This window comes from Desmodus rotundus, chromosome 3 (assembly GCF_022682495.2).
Source record: "Desmodus rotundus isolate HL8 chromosome 3, HLdesRot8A.1, whole genome shotgun sequence".
Lineage (NCBI taxonomy): Eukaryota > Metazoa > Chordata > Mammalia > Chiroptera > Phyllostomidae > Desmodus > Desmodus rotundus.
The window spans coordinates 17,580,095-17,599,098 of record NC_071389.1 but is presented as its reverse complement, the minus strand read 5'-3'; the positions used below and the strand labels follow the sequence as shown (position 1 = coordinate 17,599,098).

General features: G+C 48.8%; 1 protein-coding gene across 7 annotated transcripts; it reads right to left on the bottom strand.

The window, feature by feature from the left end:
• Window positions 1-1,019: 1,019 nt before the first annotated feature.
• Window positions 1,020-15,834, bottom strand: RCC1 (regulator of chromosome condensation 1). 7 transcript variants are annotated; one of them, XM_024554766.4, is made up of 12 exons: window positions 15,682-15,721; window positions 14,686-14,978; window positions 9,341-9,422; window positions 8,660-8,770; window positions 7,618-7,805; window positions 7,271-7,450; window positions 6,119-6,215; window positions 5,884-6,006; window positions 5,236-5,391; window positions 4,899-5,018; window positions 4,409-4,561; window positions 1,020-3,501 (listed from the first exon to the last, which is right to left on the bottom strand). In XM_024554766.4, exons 2-12 carry the CDS (start codon window positions 14,695-14,697, stop codon window positions 3,326-3,328), a joined length of 1,398 nt encoding a protein of 465 aa, XP_024410534.1. In that variant the 5' UTR covers window positions 14,698-14,978; window positions 15,682-15,721; the 3' UTR covers window positions 1,020-3,325. The 7 variants fall into 7 exon arrangements, with proteins under 7 accessions (XP_024410534.1, XP_045046847.1, XP_045046845.1 ...); XM_045190912.3 differs by having other exon boundaries at window positions 8,702-8,770; window positions 15,682-15,720; XM_045190910.2 differs by lacking the exon at window positions 14,686-14,978 and having other exon boundaries at window positions 15,682-15,773.
• Between the last annotated feature and the right edge of the window lie 3,170 nt (window positions 15,835-19,004).

Below are 19,004 nucleotides of genomic sequence, written 5' to 3'. Positions count from 1 at the left end.
CATAGAAGGCCCTCGGTTTTGACAGTGTCCCAGGCCATTGCCTCACTTCAGTGCCCATTTCTCAAGAATGGGACGTTTCTGTTGATGATTGTCATCTCTAACAGTGAAGCCACACCAAATGCTTGAGAATCCCTTTCTGGGGCTCATTCCCACTGGGCTGATAGGCCACTGAGGGCCTTACACAACCTAAGCTCGGGGTGTTGGGCCCCTAAGTAAATCACTCACTGGTCTGAAAACTTGAGATTCAACCACGAGTTGCCAAATTTCCAGCTTTACCCTACTCATTGCAATAGTAGTAGTGGTTGGGTACTCTGGCTATAGATTCATACAAATGGAGCACCAATCCCAATCCCTTCTCAATTATTGTGGCAAGATTTTGAACCTCTCCGAGATTGATGTGAATGATACTGTGCTTACCTCACAGGGTGCTGAGGCCTTCGAAGTGTAACTTACAGCTACATATTCAGTACTGTTTGCTAGCCCCTGTGCTGCACTCTTTGCTATTTTTAAAATATGGAAAAAAATTTATTCTTAATTTAGAATATAAACGTCATGGGACAGGGATCTTTGTACATTTGTTTCTAGTCAAATTCCTACAATGTTTGGGATAGATAGGCGCTGCAAGAAGCATTTGCTGAATTTGTCGTAAACATCAGTCCCTTACCCATCTAGCCTTACTGCCAACCGCCACTCTAGTGGGGCAATGACTTCCAAATCGGTTTCCTAGAATCCATCTGCATATTTGTAAACGACATACTTTCTTTTCATTTATAGTTTCAGATATTTTAAGCAACTATCCTTCCTACATACACACTTCCCCATCTTCTGGTAAATGTTTTGTCAAAGCAGTATTGAACATTGACATTATTACTTTGTCAGTATTACTTATAGCAGAGCCATATGGGGTACTATGACTACCATTGTTTTGGGGTAACCAATCCAAATTGGAGGATGGGGCAAGATAAAATTGGGAGTACTGGGTGTGACTAAAAAAACGAAACACTTGAAAGACAAGGCAATTAATTATTAATTCCAGGAAATAAAAAAATGTACAATAGTCATAATAGCAAAGACTTACAGCGCACACACCATGTGCCGACGCCGCTCTAATGTAAGGCCCCGACAGAGAGATCTGTAACTCTTACATGCAATACAAGGCGAAGCAACCGAGTGCCGGGCTCAGGTGGAGGCCGATTTAGATTCCAGCCGAGCCAGTGGACTTGCTTGACTTCAAGCAAGTCACCTGAACTCTCAGGGACTGTTTCCGAGGGACAGCAATTACTACTTTGAAGGGCTGATGTGAGGATTAAACAAATATTATTGCCTATAAGTGCTCAGCACAATGCCTGGTTCATGCTAAGTCCCAATCCGCAAGGGCTATTATTAAGAACGGTACTTTCAACCTGCTATATTGTCAAAAGGGAAAAAAATTCCTGTAAATCTAACCCAATTGGAGTTTGGCAAGGAGTGGGGGGGAGTAGCAAACACACAGTGCTTCTTTACAAAGAAAATATAATCGAAAGTGTGATTTTTTTTTTCCCTTCTAAGAAGTCAATTTCTAATCAGTATAGCACCTGCATCAAAACCAAAAGTTCAGTGGGGGCAAAAATCACAGAATATATTTTAAGTTATTTTACATCATATTCATTTTTCCAAGAGTCACTTACATTCAAGGAGAATCTTTCTGGCACTGATAAAACTTTCCTGTTATACATAGACCTTCTATATCAACACTGTCCATTGTAACTTTCTGCAAGTATAGAAATGTTCTATATATTTCTACTTTCACATGGCCCAATACCATCACACTAGCCACATGTAATTATTGAGGACTTGAAATGTGGCTAGTGCAACGGAGGAATTTAAAATTTTTACAAATTTTGATTTAAATGCAAATGGCCACATAAAGCTAGTGACCACCATACTGGACAGATCAGCTCTATGTTTGTTTGCGCAACTGCCTGTGAAAACCTACATTAATGTACATAAGTTGTCTTAAGAGTTACTGTGTAGTCAATCATGTTTGACCAGTTGTATCAGCTGTTGAAAATGATACAACAGCAAGCTCAGTTGAAGTATTTCTAGAGATGTATTGTTCCAGTTTGGGACTAGGATGCTGAAAAACCATTCCATGTCTCTCATATTATGCAGCATAATCTTTTAAAAAAATACAATGATTCCTGAAACATAAATACCTAAGCAAAAATCAAATTTTTTTTGTTTTGTATGCAACAGTCACATCACCAGCTGACAGGCACATACCAGGACATCTTAACATGGCCTTAAGTCCTAGTCTTGGCCAAGTTCACAGGTGTGGGTTTATCCTGCCCTTCCCAACACAGCGGATGCTCCCTTAAAAAAGCAGGGAGTGTGTAGAAAACAAGTGGCCTGTTTTATAAAACTCTAAATTTATTCAAAATGTTAAAAGATTTCACTCTCCCTTCTAAAATACTTTACATTAAAAAAAAATTAAACTGCTTGCTATTTTCCCAGACACTGTACAAGCTGCTGCTTTGCTTCCTGGGGACCAGCCTCTGCCCATTCAAACCTCTTCCCTGCCCTCCCTTTACTCTTGATATTGCTGTTTGTTTAGAAAACCCTCCTTTTCCTCTGCCCCCATGTCCTGCTCTGCAGGCGTAGTTTCCTTTCCAGATTTTGGGCCCTTGGCTGCAGGTGAGGCAGGCTGGATCCGCAGTACGGGCAGAATGCTTTGTGCTTGTGGGAGAAAGGCTGATTGGCTTTTTTAATCAAGTGGAGGATCGTTGTTTTTTTGTCTGCCCCATGGACACCTGTTCAGAGCCAAATATTTGGCTTGGGCTTGCCCATGGCTGGTAGCCCTGCCCCTTCTCCAGTTTCCCCCAGGCGCAGGTCCACGACAGCTGGGTCTAACAACTGTACCGTTTGTCTGCATGTGGGTCATCAAGGGCAGGAAGAGCGGCACATGACTAGAGTAGGGCTTGATGGGGCCCCGACTTCTCAGGGTGTGGGAACCAAACCCCCGAGAGGAAGTTTTGGTTTTTGGTAGACAAAACCAGGGTCAGCTAGGACCATGGGAGGTAGGGAGGAGGGGGAATGGCCTAATCACATAGTTCTGGGGTGAGCAACAGTCCCACAAAACCCGCTCCCCTCCCTTCATCCTGTAGGTCACAGGATGATTCCAGAAAGGAGGAAGAAAAAGATGATTCTGTTCGGTGGATGGAGAAAAGGCAGGAGATGACAAAGTACTTGGGGCTGGGGGAGGCCTGCTGGAATCTGCAGTTATCACGGCTTCCGTGTTCCAGGAGGGAGGGTGTAGGGGCTGGGAGGCGGGCCCTCCAAGGCTTCATCAGCTCTGTTCCTTGTTCTTCACTAGTAAGACTGTGTGCTGGCCCCCACTGGACACAGATAAAACCATTCGGTTCTCCAGCTGTTTGCCTGTCATCTCCACAGGACTCCAGGCATCCTCCTCCTGCCCTGTGCCCAGCTGGTAGTTTGTGCCCATGCCCCAGGCAAAAACACGACCTGTGAGAGAGAGAAACAGGGGCAGTTGTCTTCGGGACCCAGAGCCTCACCTTCCTGTTGGGAGAGAAGCGTGGGATGTAAGGGTGAATTGTAGCCTTGGCCTACTGCAGCCGGGAAATGTTCCAGCCTCTGGGAGTTCAGGGAAGCTGGGAAAAGTCAAGGACACGATGGATAAAAGCGTTGTCATCCGGTACCACAGTCCTGACACATTGCCGAAGACCTCCCTACTCCTAGGCATGACATTCAAGGCCATTCCCCAGACCTCTGCACCACCCGGCACTCCCAGGACCAGCCACTTGAGACGGATCTCCATGTTCCCGTGCCCAGGATGACCTCCTTTCTTATCATAAACCTTCAAGGAGCAGGACAAGCCCCAGTCCGTTGGGAACTCTGCCCAGGTAACCCCAGATCAAGCACCCCCACCAGCCTGACTGGGCTGTGTGACACTCACCCACTCAGGCTTTGGTGACTGCCTGCTCACACCCTCCTCTGCTGTACTTGTCAGAACCCCAACTACGAAGCCTTCTTCTCCTAATGTAATTCTAAGTATAACTCCCTGGGAAGTTGGCATATACTAGGTTGTAAATAAAAGCGTCACCATGGAGGAAAATGTAAAGAAAAGCCTGAATTAGGAGCCTGGAGACCTGGGTTCAAGTCCTACTGCCTGGCTAGGTTTCGGTTATATTTCTCTTCTGCTGTTTTTCTTATGAAAATAATTCATTTATTCACGTGAAGTTTATCAAAGCCAGAGCTTTTGACAATCAAGAGGAAAATACTGTTATCATAAACACTGCCCTCTGCATCTCAGCTGCACCTGACGGTGGCCACCAGAGCCTACCAGCCAGCTTGGCAAGAACCACACAACTCCCAGGCCCCAACCAAGCCAAGTACAGGTGGCCCCACTCACCATCCTTGGTCACGGCATACCCCACAGAGGCCCCACAAGCCACTGAGGAGACGGCAGGCAGCCTGGAGATGAGGGTGGGTATGCTCTTCTCCTCGGCACCCTCCCCAAGGCCCAGCCGCCCATACTCAGCCCGGCCCAGGCTGTATGCTTTTCCTGTGGGAGGAAGGGGAGAGATGATGGGTCACAGAGGGCGCATTCCAGGTCGGCCAGGTGAGTTCCCATATCCATGGGAGCTGGTCCCCATTCCCAGGGTGATGAGGAGGAGGTCTGCAGTGTCTCTTCCAGTTTGTGGGGAGGCCTGGGAGAACCTCTGCAGGCCCCCACTGAACTCATACGTGGAAGAGCACCAGGACTCCGGGGGCAAGTGAGACCCTCACGGACCCACACCTGGCCCAATCCATGGAGCAGGTGCAGGTTCCTAGGGCCGTGGTCTCGGGTCAGGCCAGGCCCGTGCTGAGGAGACACGGCACTCCCGATCCAAAGGGCCCACCTTCTGAATCCATGCAGACTGTATGGTGCTGGCCACCAGAGAAGCCCACCCAGGACTTGGTAGAGTTCTTGAAGGAGGTCAGGTTCTGGGGTACGAAGCAGGATTCTGTGCCTGGGGTTCCTGGGAGACAAGGCCAGGATAGAGTTGTCAGGTGTGAAGGTATCCAAGGAGCTGTCCTCCTTCATCCCCTCCCACAGAGGCCACCCAAACCCCACCAGTGTGTGGACATTCTCATTTCACAGATGACAAAACGGTGACTCTGAGGGGCACCCCACTGAGGGTGCAGATAAATGAGTAGAGGACCAGGACTGGAACCCAGGTCACTCTGGGGACTCACCAAGCTGATGGTAGTTTGAAAGGCCAAAGCCATACACATGGCCCTCGAGGGAGATGGCAAAAGTGAAGTAGGCGCCACAGAAGGCATCCCGGAATCTCACATGGCCCCGGCTTCCCCTGCATTTCAACATCACACACCTCGGGACCAGAAGTCGTTCTGCAGGCAGAGAAAAGAGCCGGGGTCAGTGGCAGGCACACACAGCCTCTCCTCTCTGCCCTGTGTTGGTTTCTGCACGTCACTGAAACCCTCACAGGGCGGCTGAGCAGCGACTTTTCTCCTTATGCACAGATGAGGCAACCGAGCCCAAGAGAGTACAAGTGCCTTGCTCAGATCCCACGGCTCCAAGAGGCGATGCTGACACGGAACTTACCAGGTGCCAGCCATTCTGCTGTGTTATCTCAGTTAACCTCAAACACCCCAATGAGGTAGGTAGGTTTAGAGACGAGGAGACTATGTCCAGGGTCCCACAGTAGATGGCAGAACCAGGACAAACGCAGGGTAGCCTGGATCTACAGTCAAAGGTCTTAACTACCTCTGCACGTCTATCTGATGTAAGCCTAAACACACACAGGGAATCCCTCCTGCCTACGGCCTTCATCAGCGGCTGGACTGCCAAAATGCCCTGCCAGAGGGACCCAAGCCACCTACCAAGGCCCTGCCGGCCACCACGATTGGCAAATAATTCAGGCACACGGCCCAGCTGGCCCTGCTCCCCGCAGCCCAAAGTGTAGAGGTCACCATCAGTTGTGAGCATCACCAAGTGGTCGTTTCCTGAGGACGAGAGGAAGGCAGGGTGCAGGGCTTGTCTGTAAAGCCCAAGGCTGGGCCAGCACCAGAACAAGGTTCTCCAACTCCTGCCCAGAGCAAGGAACTCCACACTCACCTGAGGCCACCTTCACCACAGGCACACTCAGCTGCACTTGCACGGGAACCATGCTCTTCTTCATGGGCTCCAAGAGCCCGATCACACCATTATTGTCCTGGAAGGAAGGAGCAGAGAGAGCACTTATCAGAAGTCCTGTATGCCCCATACCAGCCAGACGCAGGCTCGCAGGCAGCCAGAGCTGTCTGGTAAGGGGCACTGGCACCAGACGGCGATGGAGAGGTGCGCAGGAGCCAGGCCATGCAGTGAAATATGCATGAATGAAATTACGCATGGTCTGTGAGTTGCACTAAAATAACAAAGGAGTTGGGGAGTGCAGGGGAACAGACAGGAAACAAGTTTGCCCAAAAGTTGGTGATTGTTAAGGTGAGTAGATGGGCATTCAATATATTATTCTGATTACTTTTGTGTGTTTGAAATGCTCCATAAAAAATTTAAAAATAGCCCTGGCTGGTGTGGCTCAGTGGATTGAGTGCTGGCCTTCGAATCAAAGGGTTTCTGGATCAATTCTCAGCCAGGGCACATGCCTGGGTTGTGGGCCAGGTCCCCAGTAGGAGGTGTATGAAAGACAACCACACATTGATGTTTCTCTCCCTCTCTTTCTCCCTCCCTTCCCCTCTCTAAAATAAATGAATAAAATCTCAAAAAAAAGTCATTTAAAAATAGCCCTAATGAGAAAACACCTCATCAGATTTTTTGACGTTTTAAAGTAAATTAAATACCAAAGTACCAAAATAATTTTAATGATGTATTTGCTTTCTAAACTATACTCCTGTGCCTTGAAAATTTTGATAGGTGACAATTTCCTCCCCAAATCTCCCAAGAAGTGTAGAAGAAGTCTGGGAAGGGGAGAGAAGTTGAAAGCAGGGAGATGGGTGAGGGTAACAGGCTTCCTGGATCAGCTTCAGCTCAAAGACATCCTGGACTCACCCCTTCCCAAGACACACACTTCACAACATCAGATTCAAGAAAACAGCCAGTGGTGCGGACTGGCCCGAATGAAGAAGCCAGAGACCTGCCTGGGTTGAGGCTCAGGCTCTTTCTCTGGGACTTGATCCCCTCCCCCGTAAGCACAACAGAGATGAGTCCTCCATGGGGTGCCACCAGTTAACCTGCCTGCCAGCCCCCAGGCAGGCTTCCAGACTATCTTACCCGGAAGGAACCCCAGAGGAAGACACGGCCATCCTCAGTGAGGGCTGCTGTGTGACTGTCTCCTGCTGACACTTGTACCACCTTCTCTTGCAGTTCCACTTTCCCGGGAACCATCTCTGAGCCTTCCACTGACGTGTCCCTTCCCAGGGCACCCTCATCGTTGCAGCCGAAGGAGTAGACCTGTGTGAAGGGTGCCCCGTCAGTGCAAGGTCTGGCCTTTCAGTCCCCTCTTGTTCAGACCACCCCTGCTCAGCTAGCCAGCTCCATTTCCATAGAGAAATGTGTGTCGGCTCGAAGCTCCTTCTCCAATCCCAGACCCTGTCCAATCCCTTGCTACCCCCACCTACCTGGCCGCTTTTGCTTAGACACACGGTGTGCATGCCCCCAGCCTCCGCCTGTACAATGTCTTCCGGAATGGGTACTAGGGCTGGCTTCTTCCTCTCCATCACATTCTCGCCCAGCCCCAGCTGGCCCACGTCGCCCTGGCCCAGTGTCAGCACCAAACCCGGTTCTGTGCGGTGGGACCTATGTGAGACTGAGGGGTGAAGAAGACAGCCCCTGAGTGTGTAGGATGACTGGAGACAGGAGAGGTCACTGCATGGGCTCCGGGATCACAGAGACCTGGGTTCAAGCCCCTGCTCTGCCTCCGACCATTAGTATGACCTTTCTGAGCCTAAGTTCCCCTTTTGTAAAATGGGGATAACACTGGTACCTATCTCACAGCGTTCATAAAAATTGAGCACGTTATTGTGACAGGAAGGAAATGGAAACAAGGAGCCACTCAATATTATGACATGAATCCTGGTGGGGAGAACAGCGAGTACACAAGATCATTTTCCTGATTAGTTGGAAGCTCTTAACCAGGTGCCATGGTGCCAACAGTGAGGGCTCAGTGAGGTAATAACGTCTACCCTCTACCGACTGCTTACTACTACTGCTGGGCTGCTTTGTAGTCCCCCACGTGCTGCAGACCTTCCATATGCAGGATCCCATTTTACAGGAAAGGGAACAGAGCCTCAGAGAGGGCAACAGAGCCAATGAGTAGCAGTGTTTGCACTGAAACTAAGGGAGCCTACACGGGTCTGAGCACAGTCCCCAGCCTCCATCCTCCGGGTGTGCCTTAACTCCTGAACGTATTCACACTGACACCCTGTGTTCGTACTGGTCCTCCAGGGAGCAGAGGCAGAGCAGCTGAAGAGGGAGGAGAGCAGTAAGAGCTGACACAGGTATTTGCAGAGAGGTAAGCACCAACCAGTGGGCAACCCACAGCCACCTGCTGGCCAATAACAATCGCTTGTGGCCCCAGACAGCCAATGGTGTCCAGTCCCTCCCCTGGAGGTGTGGCCACAATTGCCAGGGCCTCAGAGGGTGCGCAGGGCTGGGAGCCACCTGGTTGGGTTTTCTGGTCAGGAGGGCTTGGCCTGCAGGCACCTCGGAAGTAGCGGGTGCCTGGAGCGCGGTGGGATGCAACGAGGGAACTCACTGCCTGGTTACGAGGGTCTGCAAAAGATAGACACTTGTCTGAGTGTGAGTTCACACTCCTCCTTTCCAGGTTGGGGGAGGATCTCTCCTACCTGCCTCCCTCCAGGAAAGAGGAGACCATAGCCACCTCCCTCAAATGGTACCAGGACATTATCTAATTTTCCTTACTATAGCCCAGTGAGGTTGTACTGTTCTGGCCCCTTATTTTGTGACAGGGGTAATCCAACCTCAGTAAGATTAAGATACTTGCCCAAAGCCACACACCTAGGGAGTGGCAGAGCCAGGCCTTGAACCCACATCTGAAGCCGCTGGTCTAAACCATAACCCATCACTGCCTGGGGCAAAGCCTTAGGATCTAGATTTTTTTATTTTTATTTTTGCAAGTTCTACCTGAGTGCTTTTAGATAAGTCTCTGTGCCTTTTTGATTCCCAGAGGATGAGATTCAATGACCAACAGGAGACTTTCTACCTGGGTAGAGTTCTTGGACTTCCAGGCCCCTCAGCTTTAAACGTAAGGGGGAAGGAGCCCAGTCCCAGATCTGGGAGGCTTCAAGAGGCCACCCAACACCAAGATAGAGGCCAACTTACTCTTTGCCTTCTTGCTTTTGAGGAGGGCATCTTCTGGGGGTGACCTTCTCTTAACCATACGCTTGGGTGGCATCCTCCTGTCCTGAAAACCCCAAATAAATACTCCATGTCAGAAACGGTAATTATTTTCCTCCTCTAATCAGGCAACATTAGCAAAAAGAAGAAAAAGAAAACCTTGAAAAAAGGCGAGAGGAACTGCCCAGCAATTCCACTTCTCAGAATTTATCTGAGAAGAACAAGAACGGAATACATCCCAAGATTAAGTTCCAGAAATATTCTCTATTGTATTCTTCAAAACATTTTTTAAAACCACAGCAACCCGTGTGCTCAAGAGTAGGGGAACTGCTAGATAATATACGGTGTATTCATGATGGAACAGTATGAAGCCACGAAAAGTGATGCTTTCAGAGATTTATTTATTGAATAGGAAGATGTTTACCATTGCCAAATAATGTAAGCAGATTAAAAAAAGTCCATCCCATTTTTGAAATATAAACGCAGACACATTGCGCTGGCTGGTGTGGCTCAGTGGATTGAGTGTTGGCTTGTGACCTGAAAGGTCGCAGGTTCAATTCCCAGTAAGGGCACATGCCTGGGTTGTGGGTTTGATACCCATTTGGGGCATGTATGGGAGGCAACCAACTGATGCTTCTCTCTCACATCAATGTTTCTCTCTTTCTCTCAAATCAATAAACATCCTTGGGTGAGGATTAAAGGGGGGGGGGGGGGGGGGCAGAGAGAGAGCAGCCTCTAGAGTGCGCATCTGGGCCCAGCTACTTTCTATCGTTTGACCTGAAGTTATTTAATCTCTTCTTGACTGAGTTTCCCCTTCAGTAAAATGGGAATAATAATAGTACCTACACATTTGTGATGTACAGGATTAAATGAGCTAATACTGTAAAAGTAATCACATAATAAGTGCTCAGTAAATCAATACTGGTGTTATCATTCCGTCTAGAGTCTGCCCCAGGGAATGCTCAGGCGAAGCCCTGAACCGACCTAACCCTCCTCTCCCCCACTTCACAGATGAGGGGTGGAAGCAGAGCCTCCTGAGGCTCAGCTGTGGGTCTACCCAGCAGCCAATGCCCTCTGGCCCCCTCCCTTCCTTCCTGCCAGTGTGTCCTAGAGCCTCGGCCTCTTTAGCTCTCACTCCATAGTATATGAACACAGGAGATGGCCTCTCAATTCTGGGGCACACTGTGCTGACTATGCTGAGGGAGGAGAACAAAGTACTGGAGGTAGGGAAGTAGCCGTGCAGGTTGAGCTTCTACAGGTTGTGACTGGCCCAGGTCTGACTGATGAGGTGACAGTTCTGAGCTTCGCCCAAGTTTTATTCTCCCAGGATGGGAATCCTCCCTCCAACCCGCGTCTTTGAGACCCCTCTTCTCTCACTAAAAATGCACGGTCTTTGGGATCAGAGGGAACTGGCTTAGCTGCGGCTGGTTCACCCAGCCTTGGGGACCATGGTTAGCCAGCAGCCTGAACCTCTTTGGATGGAATCCTCACCCATAAACGGCGATGCCGTGACTACTTCTCAGTGCGGCTGTCAAGACTGAAGAAATGTACCACTGCACATCTGTTAGGACAGCCAAAATCTGGAACACTGACAACGCCAAATGCTGGTGAGGATGTGGAACAACAGGCACTCTCTCTCTCTCTTTAAGATTTATTTATTTTTAGAGAGGGGAAGGGAGGAAGAAAGAGAGGGAGGAAAACATCCATGTGAGAGAAACATCCATCGGCTGACTCTTGTACACACCCTGTCCCACCCAGGGACGGAATCCACAACCCAGGCCTGTGCCCTGACCGGGAATCGAAACAGAGACCTTTCGCTTTGCAGGACGACAACGCCAACCAACTGAGCCACACTGGTCAGGGCCAGGCACTTCCATTCATTGCTGGTGGGAATGCAAAATGGTACAGCCACTTTGGAAGACTGGCAGTTTCTTACATACCTAAATGCAGTTACAGAGATAAAAAAAAAAAAACAAAGAAAAAAAGATCGACAACTAAAATTACAAAAAAGAAAAAAACTAAATACAGTTGACCCTAAACAACAGATTTGAAATGCCCAGGTCCACTTAAATGTGGGTTTTTTTCATAAATATGTGCAATATTGTAAATGTATGTTCTCTTCCTTATGATTTTCTTAATAACACTTTCTTTTCTCTGGCTTATTTTTTTAGGTATGAATATATAATATAATACATAAAACATACAAAATGAAAGACTAAATGAAATGTTTGTAAAGAACTTTGAAGTGCCACCTTGGCCAGGCAGCTCAGTTGGTTAGTCGTCATCCCCCATATGCCAAGGTTGCAAGTTCAATCCCCGGTCAGGGCACACAGAAGAATCAACCAATAAATGCAGAAATAAGCAGAACAACAAAATGATGTTTCTCTCTCTCTCTCTTTTAAAAATAATTAAAAAAAAGACTTTGAAGTACCAAGCACACAATAAGTACAGTAACTCCACATTTAACATCGTCAATAGGTCCTGTGACTTTAAGTGAACCGACTACAATGTCTCATCAGCATTATAATGAAACAATGTTGAATGAAACATCATTATTCCATGACCTGCTGTATTCAATACATGGAAACATTCATTCATTCCACAAATACTTGTTGAGTGCCTATTAGCACTGTTTGGCTTTGGGCTCAGGCTAGCAAGAAAAAAGAACACTAACCCTCTCTCTGTTCTCATGGAGCTTACTTTCTAGTGGGAAAGAAAAAAATTACTCCAGATGGTGCTGTGTGAAAGATAGACAGGGTGCTACGTAAGAGAATAACTTGGGAATCACACAACAATGTAAACGTACTTAATGCCGTACACTTACACAAACTGTACACTTCTAAATGGCTACAATGATGAACTTTACGTTAAATATACTTTTTTTACCATAATAAAAAAAGAGCGAGAATAACTGGAAAAAGGGAAGAGAGTGGTCAGGGAGTTGACAAGTAAGCTGAGGCCTGAAACAGGAGAGAAAGCCGGAAGGGGAAGACGTGCACGAGTGCCCAGCACACAGTGCACTGCGTCTAGGGACTGGGGGGCAGGGGCGGGGTGCGTGGGGCGGGGGTGGCGGGAGCAGAGAGGCTGCAGCTGGGGAAGGAGTAGTCAGAAGGCACAAGGGAACCAGGGCTGGATCAAGAGAAACAGGAAAGTTTTAAGAAGAATGCCTTTATCAGATTTGCATTTTTAAACATTTTAAACTCCACTGGTAAATCACCTCGGATTCCTCTCCCAATCCTAAGGGAATCATTCTCTCCTAGAGAAATCAGGACAAACTTTTAGACCATGATGACTTTATTTGCATATCTATCCGCCATACAAATCTACTCCTTAAAATATAAGCCTCTCTGGGCACTGACCACCCATCTTCTACAGGCCAACAACATTTTACTCCTCACGACAGGCTGAAGGAGCCACTCTCACTGCTATTTCACAGTTGAGAGAACCGAGGCTCAGAAAGTAAACACCAGCCTAAGTTCACACAGCCAGTCAAGGAGCGCCAGGAATGGAACCCAGATATATCTGATGGATTAAAAAATAAATAAATAAATAAATAAAACACAACACAACAGGCTGGCTAAAGGTAGGCCATGATCTGGGCAGGGGTGGAGGCAGCCTGGGTAGGCCTCCCCAGGATTCCCCCATGAGCTTGGCCAAACACAAGGAGCAGAAGGCAGAAGGCCACTGAGAAGCAGAGGACAGTGAGACCAGAGAGGAGACACTGGGACAGCTAGGGCCTGAGAGGGAGGGCCGGGTGAGTGAAGAATCTGAAGAATGCGGGAAAGCACAATGGGTACCACAATGGCTGTCTGCTGTGGTGAACTTGAGCACTGGCTTTAGAGTCCAAGAGACCTGACTTCTCTGAGCCTGAGAGTCCTCATCTCTCAGATGGAAGTCTCTGGGCACTGCAGTGCTGTTGTGAGCCATCCTAGGGGCAGGGCAGGGGATGAGCCCACATCTTCTCAAAGGTGGAGCCTTACACCCATTCCCCACCTGCATCCTCTGGTGCACAAATAGTCCTTTGTGCACACTCCCTCTCTAACTGCTCTGGGCGTGTTTTCTTAACCAGACAGTGAGTGTCTGGTCTGGGAATAAGTATAGTCTTTTGTCCCCCACCCTCACCGCCCAATAGACAAACACAGCTGCCATCTTCAAGGAGCTCACTGTCTGGGAGAAGAGTGAGACACAGTCCCAAATAATTAGAAGTCAGATAGAGAGTCAACTCTCCTAGAATGCTCACACCTGCCTTCTGAGGTGTGATCACCCTGGCTTCACATATAAGAAAGCTGAGGTTCAGGGTAAGGCACCCCAGGCCACACAGGAGTGGGATGAAATGGCAGTCTCCTGCCCGCTCCCCACCAGGGCCAGAGCTCCCCCTTCCCACAGCTCCCTGAGCCTCAGTTTCTTCTTGTGATGAATGCAGGCATACCAGACTGGACAGTCTTCCAGGGGCCTGGCATTCCTGCTGTGCCCCTGTGTGACCTCACCAGTGTCACTTCTACAAGAGAGATGAGTCCTGTCTGACCAAAGCAGCTGTCCCTACCACCGTTTCCTGATCCCCAGTGTCAGCAGGCAGACACCTGCCTGCCAGAACCAGAGTCTGAAGAATCCCTTTGTGAGAAATATCCCCAGGGAAGGGAGGACAGGGGCTCATATGTCAACAAACATTTGCTGAACTCGGGCTGTGTGCCAGGCACAGTGCTGGGATACTTCACCCCAAGAGTTCCTCATCAAGGAATGCCCCTTGTATACAGAGCTGTGCCTGGGTTTATGTTTATTTTCTGCAGAAGGAAAGGGACCAAATCTTCCACCAGATGTTAGAACCGTTGCTTTGTGAAAACTCTAGGATATTAGTAATTCTCACCGCATGCGTCTTACCTTCATTTTACACATAAAGAAACTGGTAATTGGGGGATTGGATGAGTGGCCCATGGGGATTCAACTAATAAGTTACAAAGCTAAACAGGATGTTGCTCTTGAGATGTATTGAAAACATGAGCATGAAATCCTTAATTCATTATTCCAGATTCCATTCCAATGCCCTTCTTGGCATGAAACCATCCCTGCCTCTTCCACTCCTACCCAGTGTTCCTTGGTCTTGTACCTGAGACCTTTCAAGACCCAGTCCCTGCTGTATCACCTTGTTACTCCCCTCACAGTACCCTGTGTTCCAGTCAGACTCAAACACGTGTGGGATCCCTGACTGTGCAACACTCACATAGGCCTTCATGCTTTTGTATGCGCTGTTTCTTCCACTTGGGTCACCCTAATCCCTCCCCCCCGGTCTGCCTGAGTAACTCCATTAAAAGCCTGTTCAAGCATCACCTCACCTGGAAAGCCATCCCTGACCCTCCTGGGCAGGGTTGGGTGACACCCTCAGAGTTCCCGTGTAACACTCCATACACTCAACTTCTGCTGGGACGCCCGAGTCACACTTGGTTGGAGCACCTCAATTACTCTTCGATGAATGAATGACTTGCCAGCAGCAGCGCCCCTGACTCCGCGGCATACATCGATGATCACACTGGCCCTTATGTAATTGTGGCCCCACATGGGTCTCCCCAAGGAGACCGGGAGCTCCTTAAAGGCCACACGGGGCCTTTCTCACCATTGTTCACCAGCCCTGCAAGTGCCGCACGGGGCAGACAGCCAGTAAATAATCTGTTGACAGATGAGTTGATACGCAGTCCACAGCACACCTCCCCAAGGGGTCAAGAGTAGTCTTGGTGCCTGCTGACGCTGGGACTTCTTTCCCTGCAGCTGACCCTCACAAGCCTACCCTAGAGCTCCTAAAGCAGACCCGCGCTGGGCAAGTTCCTTCCCCAGTCTGCAAACCGAATTCTCCAAACTAAGGCTGAACAAAATCAGTTTTCCCGCCTCGGAAACACACTCCACCCCCCCCCACGCCCACCCCCCAGGGAAGCCGGCTCAAGGCTCAAGTAGCAAGGCGAGCAGGTCCGCGTGCCCGCTCCGCCGAGGTCACCGCGGCCACGCGCACCCCGGGCAGCCGCGCTTGGGCCGTTTGAATCTCCCGCCTGCGAAGGCGAGCGGGCCCGGCAGCAGAGATGCGGCGGCAAAGGGGCCACCTGGCCTTCGCTCAAGCACGGTGGGGCCCGGCCCGCTCCTGGACGCCCCGTGGGACCCGAGACCCGCGCACCCGCACCCTTGCCTTCCTTCCGCCCCGGCTTCACGTGGAGCCGTCGCCGAGCGACCGGGCGCCCGCAAACAACGGCCCCGGCCCTCCGAGGCCCCCCCTGCTCCGGCTTTGGTCACTCAGGGACAGCCGTCCTCCAGGACCGTTCTCCTGGGAGGTGCGCGCGACCTACCTCGGTGCAGGTCAAGCTCCAAGGAACTCTCCGGCTCCCTGGCTGGGCCGCGAACTGCCCCAGAGCATGCGCTCTGCAGGCCTCTGGCCCTGACCCGGGCCGAAAGGAAAACAAAGAGCCCAGCGGCCCCTGGCGGCCTCCAAGGGAAGTGCAAGTGACAGGCTACCCATAGGGAGCTCTAGTCCAGGCTCTCCACGGTACTCCACTGGTACAGTGGGTGTGTATTTTGGAGACCCCCACATCGGAACAAGTGGACTGACAACCAGAAATACCACTTAAAAACAGTGGGTGTTTTTTTTTGAAAATCTGGTGTGGAAGGGACTGTACAAAGAAAAGAGGTACTGATCTTCCCTGTGCGTTAAGATGAGAACTCAGACTATCAACACGGAGGAGTGATAACAAGGGTACGCCCAGGGGCATCTGGTTCAGCCTGGGACTTCGGGAAGGCTTTCCAAGTTAACTCGAAGAAGCCAGGACATCCTAGGAGAAGCATCCTTTGCAATGACAGGGAGCCACGAGAGCCTGGTGTGGCTGTGGGAAGCTGCTAAGGTCTGATCGGAGCAGTGTCTGTGGGAGTGCTGGGAGAGCGCTGGAGCAGGGGAGCGGCCGTGGGTGCACAGGCTTGTGCGCCTAAAGACTGCGGTCTCTGGCCTGTGGCAACGGGGAACTATGGAAGGGGTTTGACCACGGGAGTGATATGAATAGATTTTGCTTTAGAACAGAATGAAGAATGGATTTGCTGGAAGGGGAAGCCAAGAGGGCGTGGAGGAGGCGGAATGAGGGAGGCAGACTAGACAGAAGAGGGTGTGACTTGGGGGGCTGATCTGGAGGAGGAAAATGGGCACCAAGCATATGACCCTCTCTTGTCGACACACTCGTTCTTCAGGATGGACACAAACCGTGTGTGAAAATTTCAGGCGTTCCCTGAGGTGACCTTTTGATGGTTTGGGTGGTTTCCCAGTTTCAGGGCAGTGACCACTGCAGTCGCCGTTTCGTGTTGATTCGGACTCTGAAAGTCACTCTATCATACCCGAATGGATGGTCGCTTTTGATGAGTATTAACCAACTGCATTTCTTTAACTCTGCAGAGCCCACCCCAAAATACTCCCCATCTTGAGAATCTCTTACCTCTTCAAGTTTACCTCTGCCTCCATCACGAACTCCTCCTTTGGATGATATAGTACCGTGAAACTTCTCCAAGTTTAAGCCCTGGGATTTCTGATCTCTCTTTGCTGTCTTCTTCCAAGATCTTACTCATTCACATGGCTTAATTATAAAAATGATATTTATCACCTGTTTTGTAAAAACCTTTACTTTTTTAACTACAAAAACATGTCCATTCATGTTCTTTAGCACATTTGTTCCTTTCAAAAGCCTCATGACAGTCGAAAAATGAGGTTCAGAGAGGTTAAAGACGTTCTCTGGAGTCCTCATGTAAGTGGCAGGAGGGGCCAGAGCTCTTGTTGCGAGCTGAGCCGTCACTTTCTAATTGAGAGGGCAGTCCATCCAGTCTGGGTCTGAGCTGCATGCTGTTTCAGCCTTACATCCCCACCCAGATGACCCAGCACCCATAGATCTAGACCCCCTCCCCATGCACCTTCATCCTTCCAACCAAAGTTAGGGTTCTCTGAGAGGCAGAGATTCAAACCTTAACTTCCTTTCTGTTTCCTCTCTCCCCTCTCCCTCATGTTTCTGTCTGCCCTTCTGGTTGGAAGCACCACCTTCCTGGCCTCCGCTCCCACCTCTCATTTCTTCCCCTCCACTTCATTATCTCCCAGTTAGTCTCCCTAAGTCACGGCTGTGAGATTTTGCCCTGTTTAGAAATCTTTGAAAGCCTAGAAATTTCTCTGGTGCTGTGCTTGCAGTATCAGGTGGCAAATGTCCCCCTTTGCCTCAGCACCACACTCTGAAGGCACCCATTATCATTCCCACCTCTATCTGGGCTGTTCTCCTACCAGGTGCCTTTCTTCCTACCTAGATGAATTCTTGACACATTTTAAGGTTCTATTCAGTTCCCATTTCCATAAGTGTTAGGGACTTCCTTGGCCCCACTTATCTTTTCCTTCTTTGAACCCAAACCTCAGTTTTTATTTTAAACATATATACAACTAATAACAGAGCTTCAAAATACATGAAGCCAAAACTGATAGAACATCTAGAAGAAACAAATCCACCACTATAGCTGGAAATTTCAATACCCCATTCTCAGCAATTGATAAAACAAGTAGGCAGAAAAACAGCAAGGATGTAGTAGACTTGAACCAATTTCAACCTACTGACATTTATAGAACACTTCACCTTTCGTCATGCTCCACCTCGCTTTCTTCAAACAACAATCAATAACACGTGCTTTCCAAGTGCATGTGAAACATTTACCGAAAGATCATATTCTGGGTCATAGAACAAGTCTTGGTAAATTCAAAAGGATTCAAGTTATACAAAATATAGTCTTAAGATTACAATGGAATTAAAGTAGACACCAATCACAGAAAGATCTTTGGAAAACTCCTAAATATTTAAAAACTAACATACTTCTAAGTAGCCCATAGATTAAAAAAAAAAAAGTCAAAACAGAATTTGAAAGTATTTAAATTGAGTTAAAATGAAAACAACATACGGGTTTATGGGACAGCATTAAAGTAGTATTTGGGGAAAACACAGAGCACTAAATGCCTATGTTAGAAAAAAGAAAGGTCTCAAATCAATGACTTCCATTTCTACCTTAAGAAACTAGGAAAAGAAGAGCAAACTAAACCCCAAGAAAACAGAAGAAAGAAAATAGTAACATCAAAGCTGACCTCATTGAAATAGAACACAGAAAAACAATCGACCAGTGTTTGCTATGTGCCAGGCACATTATTAAGTACTGAGCTTACATATCTGGTCCTATTCCTTGAGGTTTCCCCAACTATTAAGTTACATGGACATCAACTGAAAAATAATCCCATCAGAATGCTAATTATCATGATAGAATGCTCAAGGTGCCAGGTGCTTGGGGAAGGGAAAGTGCAGATGGCAGTTAAGAGCTCAGGCTCCAGAGCAGGGGTCCCCAACCTCTGGGCTGCGGACCGGTACCAGTTTGGGCCTGTTAGGAACCGGGGCACACAGCAGTAGGTGGGCTTGAATGCAATGTGCTTGAGTCTTCCTTAAACCATCCCCCCAAGCCAGGTCTGTGCAAAAATTGTCTTCAACGAAACCAGTCCCTGGTGCCGAAAAGGTTGGGGACCGCTGCTCTAGAGACTCCAAATTGAAGTCCATTCTGTGTGGCCTTGGGCAAATAATCTTTTGTCTTCCTTTTCTGTAACATGGACTTAGTAAAAGCC

Bases quoted from the DNA above. Each gene is read 5' to 3' on its own strand.
- RCC1 (XM_024554766.4), bottom strand. The intron at 5,392-5,883 runs GTAGGTGGCTTG...CTCTGCCTGCAG, and splicing joins TGGTGGCCGGCAGGGCCTTG to AACGACTTCTGGTCCCGAGG. The intron at 5,019-5,235 runs GTGAGTCCCCAG...CTTGTCTCCCAG, and splicing joins TTCAAACTACCATCAGCTTG to GAACCCCAGGCACAGAATCC.